The sequence below is a fragment of the Zosterops lateralis genome (assembly GCF_965231275.1).
Source record: "Zosterops lateralis genome assembly, chromosome: 10".
Classification (NCBI taxonomy): domain Eukaryota; kingdom Metazoa; phylum Chordata; class Aves; order Passeriformes; family Zosteropidae; genus Zosterops; species Zosterops lateralis.
Window position 1 is genome coordinate 20,333,109 of NC_139770.1, and position 22,419 is coordinate 20,355,527.

General features: G+C 47.5%; 1 protein-coding gene across 5 annotated transcripts in view; it reads left to right on the plus strand.

Annotated features, from left to right (window-relative positions):
- Positions 1-22,419, plus strand: part of MAP3K13 (mitogen-activated protein kinase kinase kinase 13) — a 73,263-nt gene that overhangs the window by 44,815 nt on the left and 6,029 nt on the right. For all 5 annotated transcript variants that reach the window (XM_083868774.1, XM_083868778.1, XM_083868777.1 and 2 more), the window contains 11 exons: positions 2,109-2,683; positions 8,922-9,105; positions 9,267-9,458; positions 10,301-10,459; positions 13,257-13,415; positions 15,442-15,550; positions 16,137-16,246; positions 17,395-17,511; positions 17,972-18,109; positions 19,093-19,813; positions 20,983-21,053. In XM_083868774.1, coding sequence (XP_083724900.1) covers positions 2,182-2,683; positions 8,922-9,105; positions 9,267-9,458; positions 10,301-10,459; positions 13,257-13,415; positions 15,442-15,550; positions 16,137-16,246; positions 17,395-17,511; positions 17,972-18,109; positions 19,093-19,813; positions 20,983-21,053 — 2,462 coding nt within the window. In that variant the 5' untranslated portion in view covers positions 2,109-2,181. The remainder of the gene's footprint in view (positions 1-2,108; positions 2,684-8,921; positions 9,106-9,266; positions 9,459-10,300; positions 10,460-13,256; positions 13,416-15,441; positions 15,551-16,136; positions 16,247-17,394; positions 17,512-17,971; positions 18,110-19,092; positions 19,814-20,982; positions 21,054-22,419) is intronic.

Here is a 22,419-nt window from a genome sequence, read left to right on the forward strand (position 1 = left end):
CGTCTCAGTGTTGGAGAAGGCAATTTGATCTAGGAAAACAGACCTGATATCCCTGAGTCTGGGGCTTTGTTCTTGGCTGAGCTGTGTAGTGAAAGGCTGTTCATTCCCTATTAAACCTCCACAGTCAAACATTCCAGAGGCAGAAAACTGTAAAAATGTAAAAGCAAAACCTTAGACTGTAGTAGTGTGCTCTTGAGAGTCGCATAACGGCAAAGTTTTTATCCTCTGAGTCTGATTTAATTCTTAATGCACTTTCCAAGGCTTAAATTTGAGATATTTTGGGACACTGATAGTTCAAATTCTAGCCTTTGCATTTGTGCTTCTTGCAGGACACCTGGCTGATGTTTTATTTGCATTGCTTAATATTCTATATTTAGCATATTAAGCAGATTTTAGATATCAGAAAAAAGTAGATTTCTCTCTAGGAATAGTGATCACATTTTGCTCTTGTCTAAACAGTCACTTGTCACTCCCCAACTTTAGGTAATGATCAGGGGCTGTGCCCAGAAACACTGAGTTGGGCTGGGCCTGGTATTTTTCTGAAATTCTGTTCAGGTCTGAAGCATTTTCTTATCAATAACAAAATCTGTGATAATACAACAACTGCTGCTAATAGTAATTGTACTATGAGGTCACACTGCGGCTTCCCACACTGGTGAATTGGTCACTGTAATGCTGGTCCTGGCAGGTCAGGAATAACCAACTCTCCAGCTTCCCATATGAGTCTGTTTCAGCTCTTGTACTGGTTTGGGCTGTGCTTCAACCTCTGCCTCACTTACTGTTTTGCTTTCTTTTAAAGAACAAAGTTTACTACCTAAATAAAGCTTCTATGCAAACCCCATGTGATCAGGCAGGATACAGGAAGGCAATCCAGGTTCCTGGCTGTTCCTGTTTACTGCTGGACAGGGGCTGAAGCCCAAGGCAGGAGCTTTTCATCCTGCAGGCTGAAGGGCTTATCTCTCCTCTCTGCAGTGACCTCATCCTGAGGAGTTATGGCACTGAGCTGTTCCCTTGCCATTGGCTGTGTCCTACCTGGCCACCTCTTTCTCCCTTCCAATGGCTGTTTGCAGAGCCTGCAAATTTGCACTATAACTGATCTTACTTTTTAACAAAATACTTTCTGTTAAGGGCATTTTTTTCCCCACTCTCAGCTTCTTATGGAATTTAAAACTGGACTTTGTTCCATGTTGCAGACTGAATTCACTTCGTTACCTGTGGCCCAGTGTTAGAACCTCTTGTTTCAGAAGGGACTATCCCAAATCTGGTTTTGCAGTGGGCAGCATGACTCTCAGCCATCAACCTGGCTCTGTGAGAAGGTGGCACCACCATTTGTTGTGGAAAAAAGACCTCTCAGGTCATGGACCTCCAGGAGCATGGAGCGAGAGATGGTGGCACTTCTTAAAAGGGATCCCAGCTCTTGTTTTATGTGCATCCTCCCAGAAGCTCATGCAGGGGACAAGTGGAGGGCAGTGGTGGGAGATCACCAAGGAGGATCTGCTGTTCTGTAAAACTCACAAGGTTTTACTTGTTTATGAGGGTGACATGGATGTGGTTAGAGAATTGAACATATCTTGCTGCAATGGATATGGAAGGTCAGTCAAAGGTCCAGGATGGTCATAACTAGGTGGGGCTTTGAGGGAGCAGCCACAAACCATCCCTTGGTGGAATCAAGGTGCCTGTATCACTGGGTTTTGTTTCTCTTACACCTTGTCTTGAGGGTTTGCAGAGGGATCTTGATCTTGTGGGCTGTGCCAGGCCCAGGAACAGTGGTGGGACTCAAACCATAGCTGAGCTGGGGCCAGCTTCAGTCTGATAATGCTATGGGAACTCTCTGCAAAGAGTCTTTCACGATTTTGACCTTTAGGCTCTTGTTCAAAATTATGGTGTTTGTTTACTGGGCAATTCCTACAGTAGGTTACCGAGAGTATTGCCTGAGTGGAGTTTCTGTTGGAACCATTTATTTGTTTCTTTTAGGGCAGTAATTATTTACCAAGTATCAGCAGCTGTCTGGAAAGTCTAGTTAATTATCAGCTCACCTCAGTGAAACTGCACGTAGTGAAAATACTTAAATAAAAAATTGAAAGTTCCTCTTTTTCTTCTTGTTTCAGGTACTGGGCCCACGCGTCACATGTGAGTTGTGTCCTACAGATGCTCTGAGCACCCCTTTGGGCCGTCTCCTTGATGCACACTCACGGCATCATGGCCAGCACTCAGGAGCGCCTGAGCCTGTCTTCCTCTCCCAACTCCATGGGCAAAGCGTTCTGTGAGGACAAGGACTCGGGGAGGTTCCCCGAGGAGCACCCGGCGGCAGGGAACCACCCGTCCCCCGAGCTGCTGGAGGACGTGCGGGAGCGGGGCTCGCTGCCGGCGGAGCTGCTGGAGGGCGTAGGCAGCCCGGGCACGGCGGCCGTGCTCACCAGCGTCAGCGAGGACGCCCGCGACCACTTTGAGAACAGCGTGCTGCAGCTGCGGGAGCAGGACGAGCCCGAGCCGGGGCTCCCGCAGGGCACCCGCAGCCCGGGGGACGGCGACACCAATGGGGCCACCGATGACGTGAAGGTCCAGTTCAACCGGACGGGCAGCGGCAGCGGCGGCTTCCTTGAGGGGCTCTTCGGGTGCCTGCGGCCCGTGTGGAACATCATCGGCAAGGCCTACTCCACGGACTACAAACTGCAGCAGCAAGGTAAGAGGGACAGCCTGCCCTGCCTTGGGGTGACGTGAGGCCAGTAACCCAGGGCTCGTCCCCAGCTCTGCACGTTTTTGTCTCATCCAGCCCTGTCCTGGGTTTCCAGGGCTGGCCATCGTGTGTGGCAAAGGCAGCTCGTGAGGGAGTCAGAACCAACTGTCTGTTCAGCCCCGTGGCTTGGACCATGGAGACAAGGCCTGAATCTGAACTGAGCTTGGGGATCAGAAGGAATTGTGTTGAAGGACTTGGTACCATCCCTGTGTTAATTTCTGGAGGTTTTTTATGTCAGATGGAAAACACTGATATAGGCTCTTCCACTGCAGAACCTCCAGATGAAGGCTGTCCCCAGTTGACCACCAAACAGCATGAGTATTGCTTCTCTTTTTAAAAGACTTTTATTTCTTTTTATTCAGGAGTAATTCTCCTCTTTAAAATATCATTTAGTAACTTGTCTTTCCAGAAATATGTTCTTTAATATTTATACCTTTTCCATTTGTGTGTAAGCGTAAACGTGTAAGTGTATGTGAGTATAAATACGTATAAAATCTGTAGCTTGGGAATAAGTTGATGTCCCAGTTGACTGTGTATATATCTATATATCTATCTCTATATATATCTTTAGGGGGTACTGAAAGCTAAAGAGCAGAGTATGCTCTGCTGTTGGTGTCTGATTTCTCCCCTAGCACAGGGGGAGGGAGGTGGCAGATGGGAAAAGAACAAGCTGTCATTAGAATTAAGGAGCTGAAATGGTTGAGGCTTATGGAAAATGGGAACAGCCTGGCCACTGCAGCTCCGTGGGGCAAAGTCTCCTTTGAGCATCACGCAGTAGTAATCAAATGGCTTTTTGGCACTGACAAATTATAAGATACAAGGTCAGAAACCTGTCTGAGTTATTCAAATCTAAACCCCAGAGGGATGGGGAACAGCTCCTGATATGAGAGAACAGAGCTGTTAAATAACACGTTGGGTGAATTTGCCTTGAAATCAGCTTCCTGGAGTCAGTTTTTTCCAGTTCATAAATGAGCAGAAAATGCACCTCTGCATTCCAGGTGCCTCCTGAGCAGCAGCCCCATGTGCAAGGGTTTCCCTGGTTTGAAATTCTCTGGCACAGTTGGTTCTGTTTACATGTTGTAAATTCGGTGTGTCACATGTGGCTCAGACTATAAATACAAACAGTGACAGAAAGTTCCCTGGGGGATTAAGGATGCTGGGGTGATTGCACAAAGGGTGAGCAGTTTTGGAAGGGGCTGTCCGGGTGGGGAGTCTCCCTTGGGAAGGAAAGGGAGAAGAGGAGGTTCTGAGCAGTTGGATGACATGCAGAGCAGGCATTGGGCAGTGTCTGTGTGACACTGCTTTGAGTTGGATGCTCAGTGTTTGTAAGTGAAGCTAAAAATCTGAGGAAAGGCCAGAGATGCAGCGTGGCAGAGGCCGCTCCCAGCAATTCTCTGTGTCCCACACCTGTCCCCACTGGTGGCTCTGAGCCATCCCTTGCTGGTGTGTCCCTGTGGCCTTGGAGCAGTGGCTTTGGGAGACAGAGAGATCCCATTTCCCATAGAACCGGGCCAGCAGCGGCACTGGGGACCACAGTGCAATCTGTGCTTTGGTGGCCCACAGGGGACACTCGCTTTTGTATGGAAGTCACCAAACTAAAAGGCTGAAGCACTAACGAATGAAAAGGAGCAGCTGAGGGCAGTGCTGGGGCTGGAGGGTGCACACAGAGCTCCTTCCTGTGCACAGGGTGTCTTGTTGGGAGCATGTTCAGTGCCACACATCCAGGGGCACTCTGCTGTTTGCTACTGGCATCAGGCCCTTCTAGAAGTGCAGATTTGAGCTGGCTGCAGATGTGGTAAGGCTCAGGATTAACTGGGATCAGCTATACGTAGCCTCTGTGGTTGAGCTGCATTTTCAGTGTCTTCACTGTTTGAAAGGGGAGTAAGAAGAAGATTTTAAAAAAAATAAATAATTTTTTTCTTCTGGAGCTGCTCAATTGTCTGGCTCTGATAACATCTGTTACCCTGATGGCAGTACTACACTTCTGTTACCCAAGGATAAACCTTTTCAAACTGCTTCTGTGCTGAAACTTGAGGATTTTGTGAGAATATTCATGTTCTCTTTTCCAGATGATCTCATTCTTGCTTCTTGTCACCAGAAAATCTTTTTTGTCTGCATTTCATCAGCTACATACAAGCCAGCAGTTCAGTAACTGATGTATGTGATTATTTTTATTTTTGCTGTCTTTTAGCAAGAGCACAGAGGATGCATGGATTGTGTTTGTGCAAGTGCTGCGTGGCTGAGGAAATGTCTGGGGCTCTTTCAGCAGCAGAGAGAGGATTTTCATTCAGAGTGGTGGCTTTTCATCTCCCTGGGAGCTGCTTTACAGCTTTGGGCTGGTGCCATGGATCTGTGCAGATGATTTCCCCCCCCTCTTCTTTATCAGACAACTACTTAAAGCCTCATCCAGGAGTAATCCTTTGTGTTGGGCTGAATCAACGACATGGTATGAGTCCAGTTTGGATCTGAAGCCATGTGGCCTTCCAGTACTTAAAGAAGGCTTATAAAAAAGAGGGAGAGCAACTTTTTATGCGGGGAGGTAGTGATAGGGCAAGGGGGAATGGTTTTAAACTAATAGAAGAGAGATTAAGATTAGATTAGGAATAGATCCTTCCTAATGCAGGTGATGAGGCCCTGGCACAGGGGGCCCAGAGAACCTGTAGCAGCCCCTGGATCCCTGAAGTGTCCAAGGCCAGGCTGGACAGGGCTTGGAGGAACCTGGGATAGTGGAATGTGTCCCTGCCCATGGCAGGGGATGGAATGGAATGGGCTTTAAGGTCCCTTCCAACCCAACCCAAACCATTTAATGTTGCTTGCAGGTGTTTCACGGTACTTTTTGCTCCCTGGTATCTCTGCCCACCTACTCTGGCTGTCCTGCAGGCCCATTCTTTGGGACATGGTGATGGTGTTGTGGTTGCAAGCAGTAAAAGACAAATAGGTTTCATGTCCTTGAGCCCATATTGCCTGTGAAGCTTTGGCTCATGACTTGGTGGAAGAGGGAAAAGATAAGAACAGCTTTTACACTGTTCTGCATTATCTTCTTGTTGAAATTTCTGCTTGAGTGTTCTTCCTGACAGCCAAATGGTCAACAAGAGGGGTGTGCCTGCTCTTCTCTGCAGGACACGGGCTGGGCAGAGCGTTGGTCAGCTGGGAGCTGCCACGGGCTCTGTGCTGATTGATCAAGTGATGCCAGTTGCTGCTGGGTGAGGAGTCATTCCTGCAGGGAATGTTTGCTTTTGTATTGTCCAGTGCCAGCTGATTATCTGAGGTTTAAGTATTTGGGGTTTGACCCATAAAATCCCTCCCTCTATGTTTTTCCAGTTGTTTACCCTGATTTCTAAAGGCTGTTGGTGAGTGCTTTCAGGGGGACACACTCAGTTCTTTAATTTGCATCTACCAGTTATTTAATTGGGATTGAGGGGACTCCAACACTTTAAAGCAAGACTTGTTTGTGTTTCCTAGAGACTCATTAGGCTTCCCAACCATTTCCTTTGGATTAAGAAGCTGTCTCCAGGAGCTGCTTTCACCTTCCATTTCACGAGTTGTGTGTTTACCATCATTGTGGGAGTTTTTGTGTGCACCTGGAGAGCAAGGTGCCCATTGGAGGGTGCTTGTGTTGAGGGGGTCTGTGTAAACCAGAGATGCGTCTTGTCATGGTGCCAGCGCTGGAGAGCAGCCAGTGCTGGGAAAAACTTCCTCCAAATAGATTGGTTCAATGGCTCAGGCTGCTCCTGCGTTTCTTCCCCATGGGAAATAGACTCTCATCATTCTACTCAAATGGTTCTTAATCACCTCAGAAACGCAAGTTCTTGCGCAGTTCCTGCTGCTATTGCATTTTAATTTATTTAGGGGAAGTGTCTCACTGGTTTCTTAAGGCCCAGAAGAGTCTGACTACTGCACTGTATGTTACCTATGGTTTGGCTCTTTGTTCTTCTTGATATTCCCAAAGATGTGGGATATTTCACTGTCACTACACTGAAACCTCTTTCCTGAATTGTACCCTTGACAAACAGGATGCAAATGGGATATGGGAGAGCATCTGTGTTCTGAAATAAACACAAGATGACTTTGCAGAAAGAACCACATGAACTTCTGCTTACTTTGTGTTCAGCCTCTTTCAGCCTTTGCCATTGCAGAGGGAGTATTAAAGGAAGGTAATATTACCTGATAGGAAATATTAAGAGCAAATTAGGGTTCCAAGGTGATACAGTTATCCCTTACTGCTCACAAACTGTAGATGCTTAATGGAAGTGAATGTCAGTATTTTGTGTCCTGTACAGGAAAGACAGACTTCCCACAGGTAAAGATGGAAAGAGACTTTGGACAAGGGGGAATGGCTTCCCACTGCCAGAGGGCAGGGATGGGGTACTGGGGAGAAATCCTTTCCTGTGAGGGTGGGGAGGCCCTGGCACAGGTTGCCCAGAGAAGCTGTGGCTGCCCCTGGATCCCTGGAAGTGTCCAGGGCCAGGTTGGACAGGCTTTGGAACAACCTGGAACAGTGGAAGGTGTCCCTGACCATGGCAGGGGGTGGCACTGGATGGGCTTTTAGATCCCTTCCACCCCAGTCCATTCCACGATTTTATGAAAGAAACAGCTATTGCAGTACAACAGAACAGTTTCTATGTTGCCTGTATAAAAATAGTGTTCATCAACATGCACAAAAATCACCTCTATTTGCCACCTCCTTTCAGAAGTGATGCATTTGTGAATTAAATAGAAATACAGATCTTTTTGATTTAATTATGAATGAATGAATGAATTTTATTAATTATCTAATTATTTTCTTTATTTAAAATCTTTTAGTGATTAAATTTTCTAAGACTTAAATGCCATTTTATGTTCAGAGCTGTGGGCAGATCCATAAGTATGGAAAATAGCCTTGTGTCTGGGAAGGAACATGTGCTGGGGGTTGAACTCTGCCCTGCCAAGGCGGAGGGAATTTGTGCTGCGGATGAGCAATGTTTTTGTTTTCAGTTCAGTGAGCAGAAGGAGCGCTGGGGTCTGGCTCTGGGGGAGAGCTGCTTTTCCATGGCCGTGCCTGGGGAGGGCTCGCTCGGCAGGAGACAGCAGCCACTGCCTGCCTGTCACAGGAATGATCCCAGGGAAAGCTTTGAGCTGGGATCAGCCCACAGACACTTGGGATATACAAATTTCCCTTCAGTGGTAACAGTATCTAGAATGGACACTTTGGCATAATCTCAGCTGCAGCCGTGGGAACAACAACCCAAAGGCTCCAAGTCTGGATGAGACTAGGGCACACCTTTGTAGTCATCTGAAACAGAGATCCCTACAGGTGTGACTTCCTTTTATTTCAGAAATCACTGGGTTACTTTGTTGGGTTTGCTGCTAAGTAATTCATTCTCCAAACACAGATCTTTTTTGAATTACAGTAAATAAACAGTTGCCTGTCTTTTATCCTACTGTTTGTGAGACCTAAGGTAATTTCAAGGTGATTGATATGGAATAGGGCTTTCTGTTCTGATGGGTGCAGCTCTCTTCAAACAGTTTATACAGTGCCACTGGACCACTCCAGCATTATCCTACAAATGCGTGTGGTACTGAACAGGAGGAATTGCTTAAGGTTATTTTGCCTGTTTAACATTGATATACACGATGTTGGTGTGGGAAGGACCTATTTCTGTGCCTCCTGCTGGTGGTTGATGTGCTTTGTGTTTGCTATCTTGGTGGCTGCTGCTCTGTGTTTTACAGCCTGCTACCTCTGACTTTTATTTCCTATTTTTGTCTGTTTCAGGGAGTGAAAAAGACCCTCAATATTTTTTATGTAATTTGTGAATGTTAAATGTTTCTTCTAATCTATGCTTTTCAATGGAGTAATGCACTTTGTTCAGTGTTGGGGTAGAGGATCTCCTCCCAAAATTGCCAGTCCAGGGTCCCTGGTATGGTAAATTGCTGCCTGCCAAGCTGGAGTGGCTCACACAAATGGTTTGCAGGGTGGTGAAAAAGCAGCTGGAAGGATGGGAATGAGCAGGCTGGAGGTGGCTGGGATGGCTGAAAGGGGCTTAGCACATGTGGTGTGTGCCTCAGCTGTGCCAGGAGATGTCACCTACTCCCTCCAGAAGAGCCACCCTGTGGTGCAGGAGGTGGCAGGTGCCGCTCTGACATGCTCTGACAGTTTTCACCATCTTGACCTTTTCCATTATCCTGTTTTTTTGCCTGTGCTCAGACACGTGGGAGGTGCCGTTCGAGGAGATCTCAGAGCTGCAGTGGCTGGGCAGCGGGGCACAGGGAGCTGTCTTCCTGGGGAAATTCCGGGCAGAGGAGGTGGCCATCAAGAAAGTGAGGGATCAGAACGAGACGGACATCAAGCACCTGCGGAAGCTCAAGCATCCCAACATTATTGCCTTCAAGTAGGTTGTGACCCTTGCCAGCTTTATCCAGGCAAGAACTGTTTGTTCAAGTTCTCTGGGAAGGCTTTTACAATCCAGGAGCTAAGCTGTGTCTAGGACAAAGTCACCCTTCCTGTCCAGTTGTCTGTCTGCTGCTCCTCACTGTGTGCCCTCTTTGACAGGGGAGTTTGCACGCAGGCCCCGTGTTACTGCATCATCATGGAATACTGTGCCCACGGGCAGCTCTACGAGGTCCTGCGGGCCGGCAGGAAGGTCACCCCGCGGCTGCTGGTGGACTGGTCCACAGGGATTGCCAGTGGCATGAACTACCTGCACCTCCACAAAATCATCCATCGAGACCTCAAGTCACCAAAGTGAGTCTCAGCTGCTTAAACATCCCTTAGTTTGGGTTCCTCAAGTCACCAAAACTAAACATCCCCCAGTTGTGGTTCCTTGGGTCATCAAAGTGAGTCTCAGATGCTTAAACGTCCCCCAGTTGGGGCTGTTTTTTTCCTTTTCTTGAGAAATAGTTTAAAGTTTGGTCAAAAGGCTCTACTATTTTTTTCCTCCATGTTGACTCAAAACTAATGAGAGTGAAAGTATTGCAACTTGTTGGCACTTAACAAGAGTGGAAATTTTACCAGTATCTTCTGTGATAAATAGCAGTCAGGAAGTATTTAACGATTTCACGATATCTGGTGTTTTTGGAAAGTGGGGTATTCTGTTGCCTCCTGCCTTTTAATTTTTCTTTCTTATTCTCCTGTTACTTCCCTGGTTTTCTGGAATGTGTCTTCCTCATTTCTCTGTTGCTTTCTGACTAAAATGTTCTGGCTTCTTTATATTCTTATTCCCTAGATGTTTATTACTTCTTTAGTCTGCGACAGTGCATTAAGATAATGCTTTTAGATGATTTACAGCACAGTTTAAGGTACAGCTTTGCCTCTGGATCCTCAGTTACTTGTTAATTTGCAGTTTTATTGAGATTGATTTTTGACTCGTAGCATTAAGAAATGCATTTAAGGCACAAAACACAACCACTCAAAAGAGCGTGAGAGCTTTTATTGGGGAAAACACAAAATCTTTTCTTTCATACTGCATTTGTGAGCAGTGTGGCCTCATCAAAAGGCTGTGTTGATTAAAAAGGGATTATTCCAGTGGCTGTTGTGGTGCAAGAAAAATCACAAAATGCTGACTTCTTTTTTTTTCCTTTCTCTAGTGTTTTGGTTACACACACAGATGCAGTAAAGATTTCAGATTTTGGTACATCTAAAGAGCTCAGTGATAAAAGTACCAAGATGTCCTTTGCGGGGACGGTGGCGTGGATGGCCCCGGAGGTGATACGGAACGAGCCTGTCTCCGAGAAGGTGGACATCTGGTGAGTGTGTTCATGGTCAAGTACCTTCACCTTCTGCTCATTCCCTTGGTTTCCCAGCACCTTCCATGTCCTTTCCTCGTCCTGTGCCTGGGCATGGTTTGCTCTGTGGTGGGCTGTTCCTTTCTCCTTCTGCCTGGTGCCCTGAGCTTTGGTGGGCTCTGGTGGAAGGGAAGTGACACAGGGGTGCTGGCTGAGTGCTGACCTGCAGGTTCCAGCTAAGGCTCAGTGCAGACAGTCTGTCTTGCAGGAAGCAAATGCAGAAATTCTTCCCTGTGTTGTTATCCAGCCCAGAGCTTTCTTCCAGTGCTGTGCTCAGGGCCCCCTCAGGAGCCTCCACGTCCAGGGTAGTTTTCCATCACTTCTGTCCCTCTTCAGGGCCATGCTGGAGCTGGGGGAGGCCCCTGCTCTGCTCCCCACCCCCTTGTGCTTCCTGCACACCAGGCTGGTTGTTTTATAGGCAGCCCCAGGATTACAGTCCAGTGAATCCAATCTCAGGTCCAAGAGGGAGGAAACCAGGATAGGTTGTATTTTGGAACCTGTTTCTATAGATGTGGAACATGTTCTGCGTCCAAAGGGACACAAAGAACAGTTCAGTCTCTGTGCTATTAAAAATGCTTGAGAGGGCTCGGCCTTGGAGTTCCTTTGGGAAGCCTCTCCACAGGTTTCAGAGCCCTCAAGGGAGTTGCATCTCTGTTTCTGCCTCATTATTTCTGCATGTTCAGTGTCAGCAGCCAGGACAAATGCCCTTCTGCCTGCTTTATAGTAGAAGGGATTTTGCTTCCTGTGGTTTTTCAGCTTCAGATGCTGTCCCTTCCCTGGCAGGGCAGGTTGCTGCTGGACAAAGCCATGGGTAGTCCAGGGTGCAGTGGAGTCAGGAGCTGCTGCTGGAGTTCTGGGCCTGGGCTTGATCTGAAGGGCAAGATTTCCTGCAGGGAAGGTGATGTTACCTGTGGTGTGCAGCTGCTCTTGTGCCCCTGGTGTCCTGTGTGTTTATTTTGGATGTCCAGGTTGCAGCACAGCCTCTGGGAGGAACACTTGGGTTGTTCTGGAAATAGAACACACCCAGCATTTGTCTGCTGAACTCCTTCCTTTGAATCACACGATTGTGAGGACAAGCAGTGCTGGATTTCCACCCTTTTCTCTCCTCTAGAGTGGTTTATGTTCAGGAATATTTCATAGAACATCCTGCCCAATAAAACCTTTGCTCCTTCCCTCAGTGACTTGGAGATGTTGCTCTTTGGTTCCAGTTCCTCTGGAGTTCACAACAATGGTGATTGCTCAGACTCTCCCTTGCCTTCCATTCCTCCCTCCAGATGAATAAAAATGATGTTCATGAGTGCTGCCAACAAATGAGAACAGTTCCTGAGCTGCTTATATGCCTGCTCTCTCTCATCTCTAACAGCATGCAGAAAAATAGATCTATAATCTTATCAGGAGTCTTGGAAATCCTTTGTCAGTTCTTAGTCATAACAAATACGAAACCAGATGAGCTTTCCCTGGTAGTTTGTCCAATCTCCTGTATCCCTGCTTTCCTGCAGCCCACAAGAAAGGATTTTGAGCAGAGAAATATTCTGCTTGTTTGTTGCTTTTTTTTTTTTTTAGACACGACTTGAAGCCAATAGGCTTTGAAAGTGCAGTGTTTTTCATCTGAAGTTGTTTCCTGACTGATGGTCATTTAGACCTGGTAGTTTGTCCCTTAGAAATTCTTCTGTACTTAATAAAAGCACTGGATATTGGTACAAGCCAGAAACACCCTTCTCAGCTTTCACCTGGCTGTAGCCTCCAGCTTGGCAGGGTCAGTGTCCCACAGAGGGATGGGACATGGAGTAAGGTGGCACATCTGGCTTGGAAATGGAGCTGGTTGTGTCTCACCTGTATCACAGCCCAGATGTGCAGTAACAGTGGTGGTGGTTCTCAGCAGCATTTTATTTACCTCTGTATTGACTGGTTTGATGTTTCTTTGGTGTTTTAGTGGGTGATGATTGTATACAAAACAAATGTTTGCTCTTAAAAATTAAGGTTTTGGTTCTTTCTGACAACTTCATTAAGGAAGAGAAGCAAAGTGAGTTTTCTTACCTACATCTTTCAGTTCTTGTAGGAGATTCTTTGCCTGACTGAGATCTTAATTTATTTTTTTTTTGCTTTATCCTTCCTTTCTTCAGAACAAAAGGAATATCAGATGAGACCTCATGTGCTTTTGATACTGACAGTATGCAAGTAGCATTTGTTTCCTAATTTCTGTGTTGCAATAGTTGTTGTGCTGAGTCTCAAACCTTGAAACTCTTACCTGGAACTACAGGTAACAGCAGAGGGAGCTTTTGGTTAGGGAAAAGAAAACAAAACCACTTAAATGAAATGAAAAAAAAAAAAAAAAACCAAAAAAAAAGCCACAAAACCTTTGTTGTGTTGTCTCTGTAAGACACTTGTCAGTCTGTGCAGTAGTCAATTATCTGTTCTTACCAGCAAGAACAGTCCAAAGTCTATCTGAGAGTAGACTTTGGAGTCTTTTCATTTAACAGGAGCAAGAGCTAATCTGTACAGAAAATGTGCTTTCAGGGTCTTTAAAATCTCACAAAGAAGCAGGAAAGGGTAGGTGAAAACCAGTGTGGTTTTGTGCTCAGCCCAGTGCAGGAGTTACCTGGTGTGTTAAAAACCACCATTGCACCAACTTGGAGTTTCAGACCAGACATCCCTATTTCCCTTTTTTTCCCAACAAAGTGCTGTTTTTCAAGCTCCAGATGTTTTTGTTAACAGCTTCTGTACGAACTCGATTTATCCTGGTTTATTTCTTCATCAGGTCATTTGGGGTGGTTTTGTGGGAGCTGCTCACGGGAGAGATTCCCTACAAGGACGTGGACTCTTCGGCCATCATTTGGGGAGTGGGCAGTAACAGCCTCCACCTTCCTGTCCCTTCCACCTGCCCAGATGGCTTCAAAATCCTCATGAAGCAAACCTGGTAAGAGCCTGAACCCCACACAGCACAGACCTAGGGCTGGCTCCCAGCAAAACCTGTGAAAGTCAGGGTGGGAATATGGAGCCCAGAGCAGAGGGCTCTTAGATACTCTCACACTTGTCATGAGAGCAAGAAGTTGCAACATTTTGGATTCTGCTTCCTTATGGCACAGGCCTGGACCCCAGGACATCTTCAGGTGCCTTAACAGAGGGTGTTGCTTTGCTGTAGCAAGGTAGGGGGTAAAAAGTAGGGGATAAGTAGTTTTCTGGGAAGACAAAAGGAACTGGAAGTAAAGTAGGGGAAAAATTCCTTGAGGCCACATCCAGAGTGAAGGAAAATGATTTTTTTCTCTATGAAAACCCCTTGTAAGCAACTGGTTTTTGGAGACTGGACAAAGAGAAATGCGAGCTTTCTGTCTGGAACACAGATTTTCCAGGTTCAGATATGGAAAATGCTTTCAGTTTCTTCCATGTACCACATTAGAGTTGAAATTCTTTGTCTTGGATTTCACATTGATGCTTTGTATTTGTAATTACATCTTGACACAGTGTAAAGGGTCTTCCAGCATTTTCCCACTCCATGGGTTTTACCAGCCATCCTCCCCGTGGCACAAAGGGAACAACAGGCCAGAGCATGTGTGGATCTTTCCCGGTGGCTGTTTACCCTGAGCTGCAGCAGTCGGGCTGTGGCAGCCTGTGCAGCTCGGTACAACAGAGTACCTACAAACACTTGTATCCCCACCTAGTGGAAGGAGGTGGTTGGTAGGGAAGAGGAGGCTCAAGAAGCTGCTCTTGCCCTGTGTGAGGTGGATTCAGTCCTGAAACTCAAGTGCTGGTCCTTTTTCTCAAAAATCCAAATGTTTTTGTACTTTTCTGTGATCTTTAGGACTGTTCAGTACATTGCAGTACTCAGGCATGCGCTGTGTGACAACTCACAGACCTTTAGTGTTTAGAAGCACCCTGAATGTAAGTTTTCATTTCTACTAGTGTGAGTCTTCTCATTACGAAATTTGGAAATTGATGGGACAACAAACCAAAGTATGTTTCTTCTTTACAAGCAAGTTAGGATAGAAACTGAAGCTGTTCCTATCTTTCACTCTGTAGTTGCATTTTTTGGTCTTAAAGATTTTGTTGCTTCAGAATGGGTCATCACAAACCACCTCTAGCACAATTTAATTGTACTCAGCAAAAGAGAAAAACCAGAAAAGCTCCTTTATTCCAACCTGTCAGCTGCTTGGTTCAGAGACTAGTGAAACTAGTTCAAGATCTAGTGAAACCCTTTCAGAAGAGCAGGAGAGGCTGGCAGTGCCCATCCCTCACCCCAGAAGGGCAGGAGAGGCTGGCAGTGCCCATCCCTCACCCCAGAAGGGCTGGAGAGGCTGGCAGTGCTCATCCCTCACCCCAGAAGGGCTGGAGAGGCTGGCAGTGCCCATCCCTCACCCCAGAAGGGCTGGAGAGGCTGGCAGTGCCCATCCCTCACCCCAGAAGGGCTGGAGAGGCTGGCAGTGCCCATCCCTCACCCCAGAAGGGCTGGAGAGGCTGGCAGTGCCCATCCCTCACCCCAGAAGGGCTGGAGAGGCTGGCAGTGCCCATCCCTCACCCCAGAAGGGCTGGAGAGGCTGGCAGTGCCCATCCCTCACCCCAGAAGGGCTGGAGAGGCTGGCAGTGCTCATCCCTCACCCCAGAAGGGCTGGAGAGGCTGGCAGTGCTCATCCCTCACCCCAGAAGGGCAGGAGAGGCTGGCAGTGCCCATCCCTCACCCCAGAAGGGCTGGAGAGGCTGGCAGTGCTCATCCCTCACCCCAGAAGGGCTGGAGAGGCTGGCAGTGCCCATCCCTCACCCCAGAAGGGCTGGAGAGGCTGGCAGTGCCCATCCCTCACCCCAGAAGGGCTGGAGAGGCTGGCAGTGCTCATCCCTCACCCCAGAAGGGCTGGAGAGGCTGGCAGTGCTCATCCCTCACCCCAGAAGGGCTGGAGAGGCTGGCAGTGCCCATCCTTCACTCACCCCTGGCTGTTTCTGTTCTGTTCCAGGCAGAGCAAGCCCCGGAACCGTCCGTCCTTCCGGCAGACCCTGATGCACCTGGACATCGCCTCTGCTGATGTGCTGGCTACTCCTCAGGAAACCTACTTCAAATCCCAGGTAACTGGGGAAAGGCTGTAGCCTGTGAGTGCTGGAATTAGCTCCAAGGATCTGGTTTTGAAGGGCGCATTGAGTAGAGAAAGTTGGGATCCATGATTTCCGTTTGATTTTTGGAGAGGAGCAACATGATGGGTGTTTGAAAATCTTTTATGCAAACTTTCCCAAGCTTAGACTTCTGCTGCAGGAACCAGGGCTTCAAGGGGCAAATAGAGTATTACTGTAGACAGGTGTCAATATAGAGCTTTCAAAACCATGAGCCTTTCCAAGTATTTTCTCTGCCAAAAGTAAATAAAGTGTTTTCTTAGGACAAGAAGAACTCTAGGAATTTAAAAAAATATTTCTTAGAAAATGCAGATATGTTTTAAATTCTCTTTTTGGAGCACGAAATTGTAAATATAATTTGAAAATGCTGGCACTAAATGTGCTGCGGTGTTGTTACCCAAAATAATTCAGCTAACAAAAATACATTCTCAACCCAAAGCTGTAATTTCCTGCAGACACAAAGAACATTGCCCAAGAGTTTTTCTGTGGTGCATCTACAGATCCCAATTCTTCATAAATAGCTAAAAGTAAATTGCTTTCCTAGGCTGAATGGAGAGAAGAAGTAAAGAAACATTTTGAGAAAATTAAAAGTGAAGGAACTTGTATCCACCGGCTGGATGAAGAATTGATTCGCCGTCGAAGAGAAGAGCTGAGGTGTGTTCACAGCCTTTGTGGTTACTTTTTGTTTTCCCATCCAGCTAAATGAGCCCTCAGCTTGTCCTCACAGGGCCTCCTGCTCCAGCCCCTGACTCTTTTTATTCTCCTCTTGTACTGAGGTTCCCAAAACAGGACCCACTATTCCTGGTGGTGTAAATTTGAGCAGCCTAAATTCATTGTGAACCCAGAAACCAAAATTCCCATGGGCATGGCCTAGGCCATGACCACTGCTCAGCTGATGGGAAGCTGGAGAGAAGCAGTGGGAACTGTTGCTGTTCTTGGGCAAGCTCAACAGTTTGCTCCAGATAAGGTGGCAAAGGTTTGTGTGTTTACCAGGGAATATTTCTGCCTGGGAATTGGTGTTTGTAGTAACAGCACTGGAGCAGATACATCCATCTCAGTAGGAAATCCATCCTGAGGTTGGTTGTGAGCTTTCTCTGCCCTGATACTTTCTTTGGGTTAGTTATTCCAGAGAAGTGAACATACTTCATATAAACAACCCACTGAAATGCATTTTGAACATTAGACCAACTTAAAAATGAAAGTGGAAGGTTTATTTAAGGAAGGGAAAGTGCTTCCTCCTATGATACAAATTTGCAAATACAGTTGAGAGAGAAACATCAAACTAAGAATCAATTCTGTGTCAAACCTGAGGAGCCTTGGCTGAGGTCCCTTGGCTGGGCAATTTGATGCAGTGGTTGTTCAGTGTTCCCTGTCCCCAGGAAGCTTTGGGTCTTTCAGCTGTTCTGGAGCTGTGGGGACACCCTGCTGTTAATGAAATACAGATACATGACTTCTTTCCTGTTTCTGTAGAGGTTGGTTTAGCCCCCTCTCTGTGCAAACAGGCTGGTCAAGGCTTGACCAGAGGGCTCCTGGGTGTATGTGAGGCATTTGCAGTTCTTCCAGGGAGAAGTGTTGCCACTCTTTCAAGGCTGTTAAACACTTTCTAAACCATACCATGATTTATTGCTGTGTCAGGCTCTAATCAATCATCATTCACTGTTAGCTGTGTCTGGGATTCAGTGCAGTACAGCTGGCAAATTTGACTTTTAAAAGGCCTTCTCCTAAAGCACCTGTACTTTTCCTCATTCTCTTCTCTTGATCTATGGAAGTCAGGCTAAAATAAAGCCTTTTCTGCCTTTCAGACATGCATTAGACATCCGTGAGCACTATGAGAGGAAGCTGGAGCGAGCCAATAACCTGTACATGGAGCTCAGTGCTATCATGCTGCAGCTGGAGGTGCGGGAGAAGGAGCTCATCAAGTACGTGTCTGGGGATGGTGATGTGCACGTGGCAGTCTGCACACAGCAGAGCACAAACAGGGCTTCATTTCTAAACTGGATAGTGGCATTTGTAGATTCGGTGTCCCTTGGCAAACTACAAAGGTTAGGGAATTGCTGGTGAGCAGGGAGAGGTCCTTTGGGAGTGAATTCCTGCAGACCACTGTCAGTGGTTACTGACCTGGAGAAAGGCACCTTCCCATGTGCTGCTGGCATCCTTTGGCCCATGTGTGCAGGGAACGGCAGTGCTGCTCCTGAGCTGTGTGCCAAGGCCCTGTCCCTGATGCCTGCAGAAGGAATTTAGAAGCGTCTGTGTCCTTTCCCAGCAGAACAATTGGGCATGCAGCATGTTCCCTGCAGAGCCAGTTCCTGTCCAGTGGGAGCAGCAGGTGGAGAGAGACAACTGATGTGTTGTTATTTTTTTCCTTCCCTGATGTTTCAGGAGGGAACAAGCAGTGGAAAAGAAATACCCTGGGACTTACAAGCGCCACCCAGTGAGACCAATAATCCACCCCAATACAGTGGAGAAGTTGATGAAGAGGAAAGGGGTCTCCCATAAACCAGGCAGCCAGACCAAACGGTGAGAAGTAACAACCCAGTCCTGTGCCAGAGTCAGTGGCAGATCCCCACTGCACAGTGCCTTCCCTTTGAGCCTGATGAAATGCAGGGTGGGACAAAGAGGTTTCACACTTGAGTCTGGTCTGATCCTCAAAACCATAATTGTCTAATTATCTTAAGGTGAAAGGGATGAATTCTGCCATCCCTGTCACCTGGGCAGCTCTCTGGAACCACGGAATCACAGGATGTGTTGGTTGAATGAATGAATTGTTGGTCCGTGTGATTTTTGAGCAGATGATGGTGCTTGGACAGGAGGTATCTCCTGTATTTTCTCAAATTCCTAACTCTCCAAGATCATCCTTGACTTGGACTTGGGAATAAGCAGGGTAAGGGGTTTTGGAAATCAGGCAGGCCTCAGGAAGGATGGATTCATTGTTGAGGAATTAATTTGGGATTTGAGATTTGGGAATTCATGCTGTCCTTTCAGTTATTTCTCCTCTGCATGACTTTTAGATAGGGAGATTATTTTTTTCTAGAGGAGTTGTCTTAGTCTTTACTTTTTTGCAGATTTCCAGGAGTTAGTCCTGATTACCAGTGAATAATCACTTCTGAATTAATATCCCCACATGGCTCTTTGATGAGCAGCCTGATCACCACCATTGTACATGCACAGAGTGAGAGCCATGCTCTATTCCACGGTCCTGGGAGGGAGCTATTTTGGGAGAGAACATCAAAATAAGAGCGGAAAAGGAGAGCGTGTGACAGCTATTGGAAAAAACCAGCGAGATGGGAGTGTAGAGCAAGATGGGCTGAACGAAAGGATGTTGAGTGGAGAGAATCACAGGGACCAAAATGCAGGAGTCAAGCAGCTGAAGGGGGGAGGGAAGACTGTAGATTTTAGGAAGCAGAGCATGCTTTTGCCTCCAGCTGCCTCTTCATCCTGGCTCTGGACTGGTGTCACTTCTTTCTTTGTGACTTGACATGTAACTTCTCCCTGTCTCCCAGGCCAGATCTACTGAAGTCAGAGGGCATACCCAGCACAGAAGCAGCATCCAATGGCTCCCCAGTCTCAGGAAGTCCCAAGATGTCAACCCTGAGTGGCAAAAGCCGATACCGCAGCAAGCCCCGGCACCGCCGGGGGAACAGCAAAGGCAGCTACAACGAATTCGCAGGGATCTTGAAAAACCAGCCAGCGCAAGAGGACGCTCCCCAGCCTGGCCCTCCCCACGCCCCCGGAGCCCCGCAGCAGCCCGGCCAGGGTGCCCAGGGTCAGCACTCGCGGCTGCACGCCCACGGGCAGGACATCGCCACCTGCGCCAACAACCTGCGGTACTTCGGGCCCGCGGCCGCGCTGCGCAGCCCCCTCAGCAACCACGCCCAGCGCCGCATGTCCGGCTCCAGCCCCGACCTCATCTCCACCGCCATGGAGGCCGACTGCCGCCGCGGCCTGGACGCCAAGGACGGCCCGGCCCGGCGCTGGGAGTGCTGCCAGCCCGACCCCTACGACCCCTGCCTGCAGTGCAGGGACGAGGACAGTGCCCAGGCACAGATGGCGTCCCTGGAACCCGGGGGGAGCCGCCCCCAGTCCCCGGCGTCCGCCGCCCTCTACGAGAGTGCGCAGTTCATGGAGAAGCTGGAGGAGCAGGGCACGGCGGCGTCCGCCCTGGGCACTCCCCAGCACTTGGCTTCCTCAGGGCTGCCCTGCAAAGCGAGATCCCTCCAAAAGGTGAGGGCAGAGCACACTGGGGTTTGAAGATGTGGTTTTGGTAGGGCCTGGTTCTGTTATGTGCATTTTGCCAATTGGTTTGAGTGGCAACTTGTTCTACTGAATTTCTGATGTTGAAACAGTCTCAAAATGCTTTCAAGCCTTTCTCCAAAGGAAGGGATAAATGCATTCTTTAAATTGTTCCGTAATATCACATGAGAGCTTCCTTGAGAATCTGTGGTGCTGCTGTGTCTCAGGGCAAAGATTCAACATTTGCCATGGTCTTGAGGACATCCCTTTTGCTGCACTTGCCAGGAATTATCCCCCTACACTGACAGCCGTAGTTCTCTTGTATTTTGTGAATATTTTGTGAATTTTGAAAGAGTAAAGAGGAGGTTATGGCACAGTTGTTCAGAAGCAGCTCTTTGTTCCTCTTGCTTCCATCCAGGTGGTGAGAGAAGAACTAGTCTGAGTTCAAAGAGCAGGAAAACTAGGTCTGGCTGGAAAAGTCAAGGAAAATAGCATAATTACCAGACCAAGAGTGTGGTTTGGCCCCAGCATGAAGGCAGTAGGACCTCGTAAGACAAGGGGATGGGATGAGATAAAGGCTTAATCTGAATGAGGGGCTGAGGTTGGATGGGATAGAAGGAGGCTGTAAAAAACCAACAATGTGGGGATAGATTTGGATGAAAGAAGGAGAATAAAAGACTCTGTGCTCACTGAGGTATGGAACAAATCCCAAGTTCTCCTAGCTGGTGAAACCCATTGGCAAAGGCTGTGTCATCCTCCATCCTGCTCTATTGATGGGCTATGGTAGAAGAGGGTAAAGCTAAGAGTGCCAAATCAGCTCCATAATTTATGTGGGTTGCCATGTGATACTAATTACTTGATTTGCTTCACTGAGAACCTGGAACGTTCTGTACTCCATACCTGCTAAAATACTCCAGTGTATTTCCCAGTCAGTCACTCCAGATATGGGAATAACAGCCTTGAGGCTGCCTGCAGCAACCTCCTGGTATACAGTGTCTGAGTCAGTGTTCCTGACAGAGGAGCACTGGTTTTCTGGTCTAGATTTTGCAGCCTGTAGATTTTTGCACTGTTTTGCAGTGACTTTGTCCTGGAGGACCAAGGGTCAGCCATGTTTGAACTTCCCCAGACGTGACACCTTTTTTGTTCTTGTTTCATGCCAGAGCGGGGATGAGTCATCAGAAGAAGAGGAGGGCGAAGTTGACAGTGAAGTGGAGTTTCCTCGTAGACAAAGGTAAAAGGTGAATTCACTCTAATCTCTCTTTGGTGGGACAAAACTGAAGAGAACTCATTGCAGCTGCACACCAGCAGTGAAACTGGTGAAGGTGCTGGCAAAAGAACAGAATCCCATTCAGTGTGTCCCATCCACCCTCAGCTGATCCCACATGTCCACTTGCTGTTCCAGCCCATTCTGAGATGTTTTCTCTAACCCTACTTTCCTGCTGCAGGCTGTTTGCAGCACAGCTTGATCACACTTGATCGTGTTATTTTGCCTCTATAAATAAGCTGCTGCATCTGTTTCACCAGGATCAGACTTCATGGATGTGAGAACCCTTTGTGGGCTACTCCCAGTGTTGTTTATTAATTGTTGCTGAAGTGGGGAAGGCTCCAGACCAGCACCTTTGTAGATGAATTCAGATAAGATTGCAGAGCTGAGTAACAACAGCAGATGAAATTTGATGGCGTTTGGTGTGACCTGTAAAATCAGACTTAGGGGGAGTGTTTCTACATAAGCCTGGGGAACAGCAGGCCTGTGCTCAGGAAAGTGCTGTAGCTTCATGAAAGCATCTGGTTGAAGTGCAGGAGGGATCCAGTAGGCAAACAGGTTATAGGTTTGATTCAGAGGAGCAGAGAAGAGAATATAATCTTGTCTCCTGTTGTGTGCGTCCACAGCACACCTGAAGCTTAAATCCTAATGCCCCCTTCATTGCCCCAGCTCAAAAACCACAGTAAAGTTTGGAAAGGTACTGAGAAGTGTGACAAGAGTGGTTAGGGATGGTTTCTGTAGAAGAAGAGATTAAATCCGTGTGAAATGGGTTGTGAAAGAAGCAACACCAGAGGTGCATGAAATTGTAATTTATGTGGAGAAAATAGACAAGGAATGATTCTTCACATTCATGTTAGGGGCAGCCAGTGAAGCAAATGGGACTTTAAAATGAACAAAAGGAAGTGCTTTTTCCATCCAGAACATTTTCAGATGTGGAGCTCGTTGTCAAGGTGTGCTGTGGAAATCAGACCATGAAGAGCTGTAAGTGCAGAATTTCTGGAATATGGATGGCTGTTAGCATTGTCATCTGGGTTTGAGCTTCTGCTCGGAAGTCAGATCTGCTGAATGGTACGAGCCAGGAAGAGATGCCAGGAGAAAGCAGGCTCTGTCTGCATACCCTGTTCTCATACTTCCAGATTATTCGTTCCTGCCTGGGGTTGAAGGAAGAATGCTGGGCTGGATGAGTTATGTGACTCATACAGTTCCTATTGTTTCCTCTGTGATTTACTAACTTGGAAGATTAGGAGGACAAATTGCCTGTTCCATATGATGCTCAGGTGTGGGTCTCCTGGCATGTTCCCTCAACTGATGTGTTGCCCCATGGTTGTTGAAT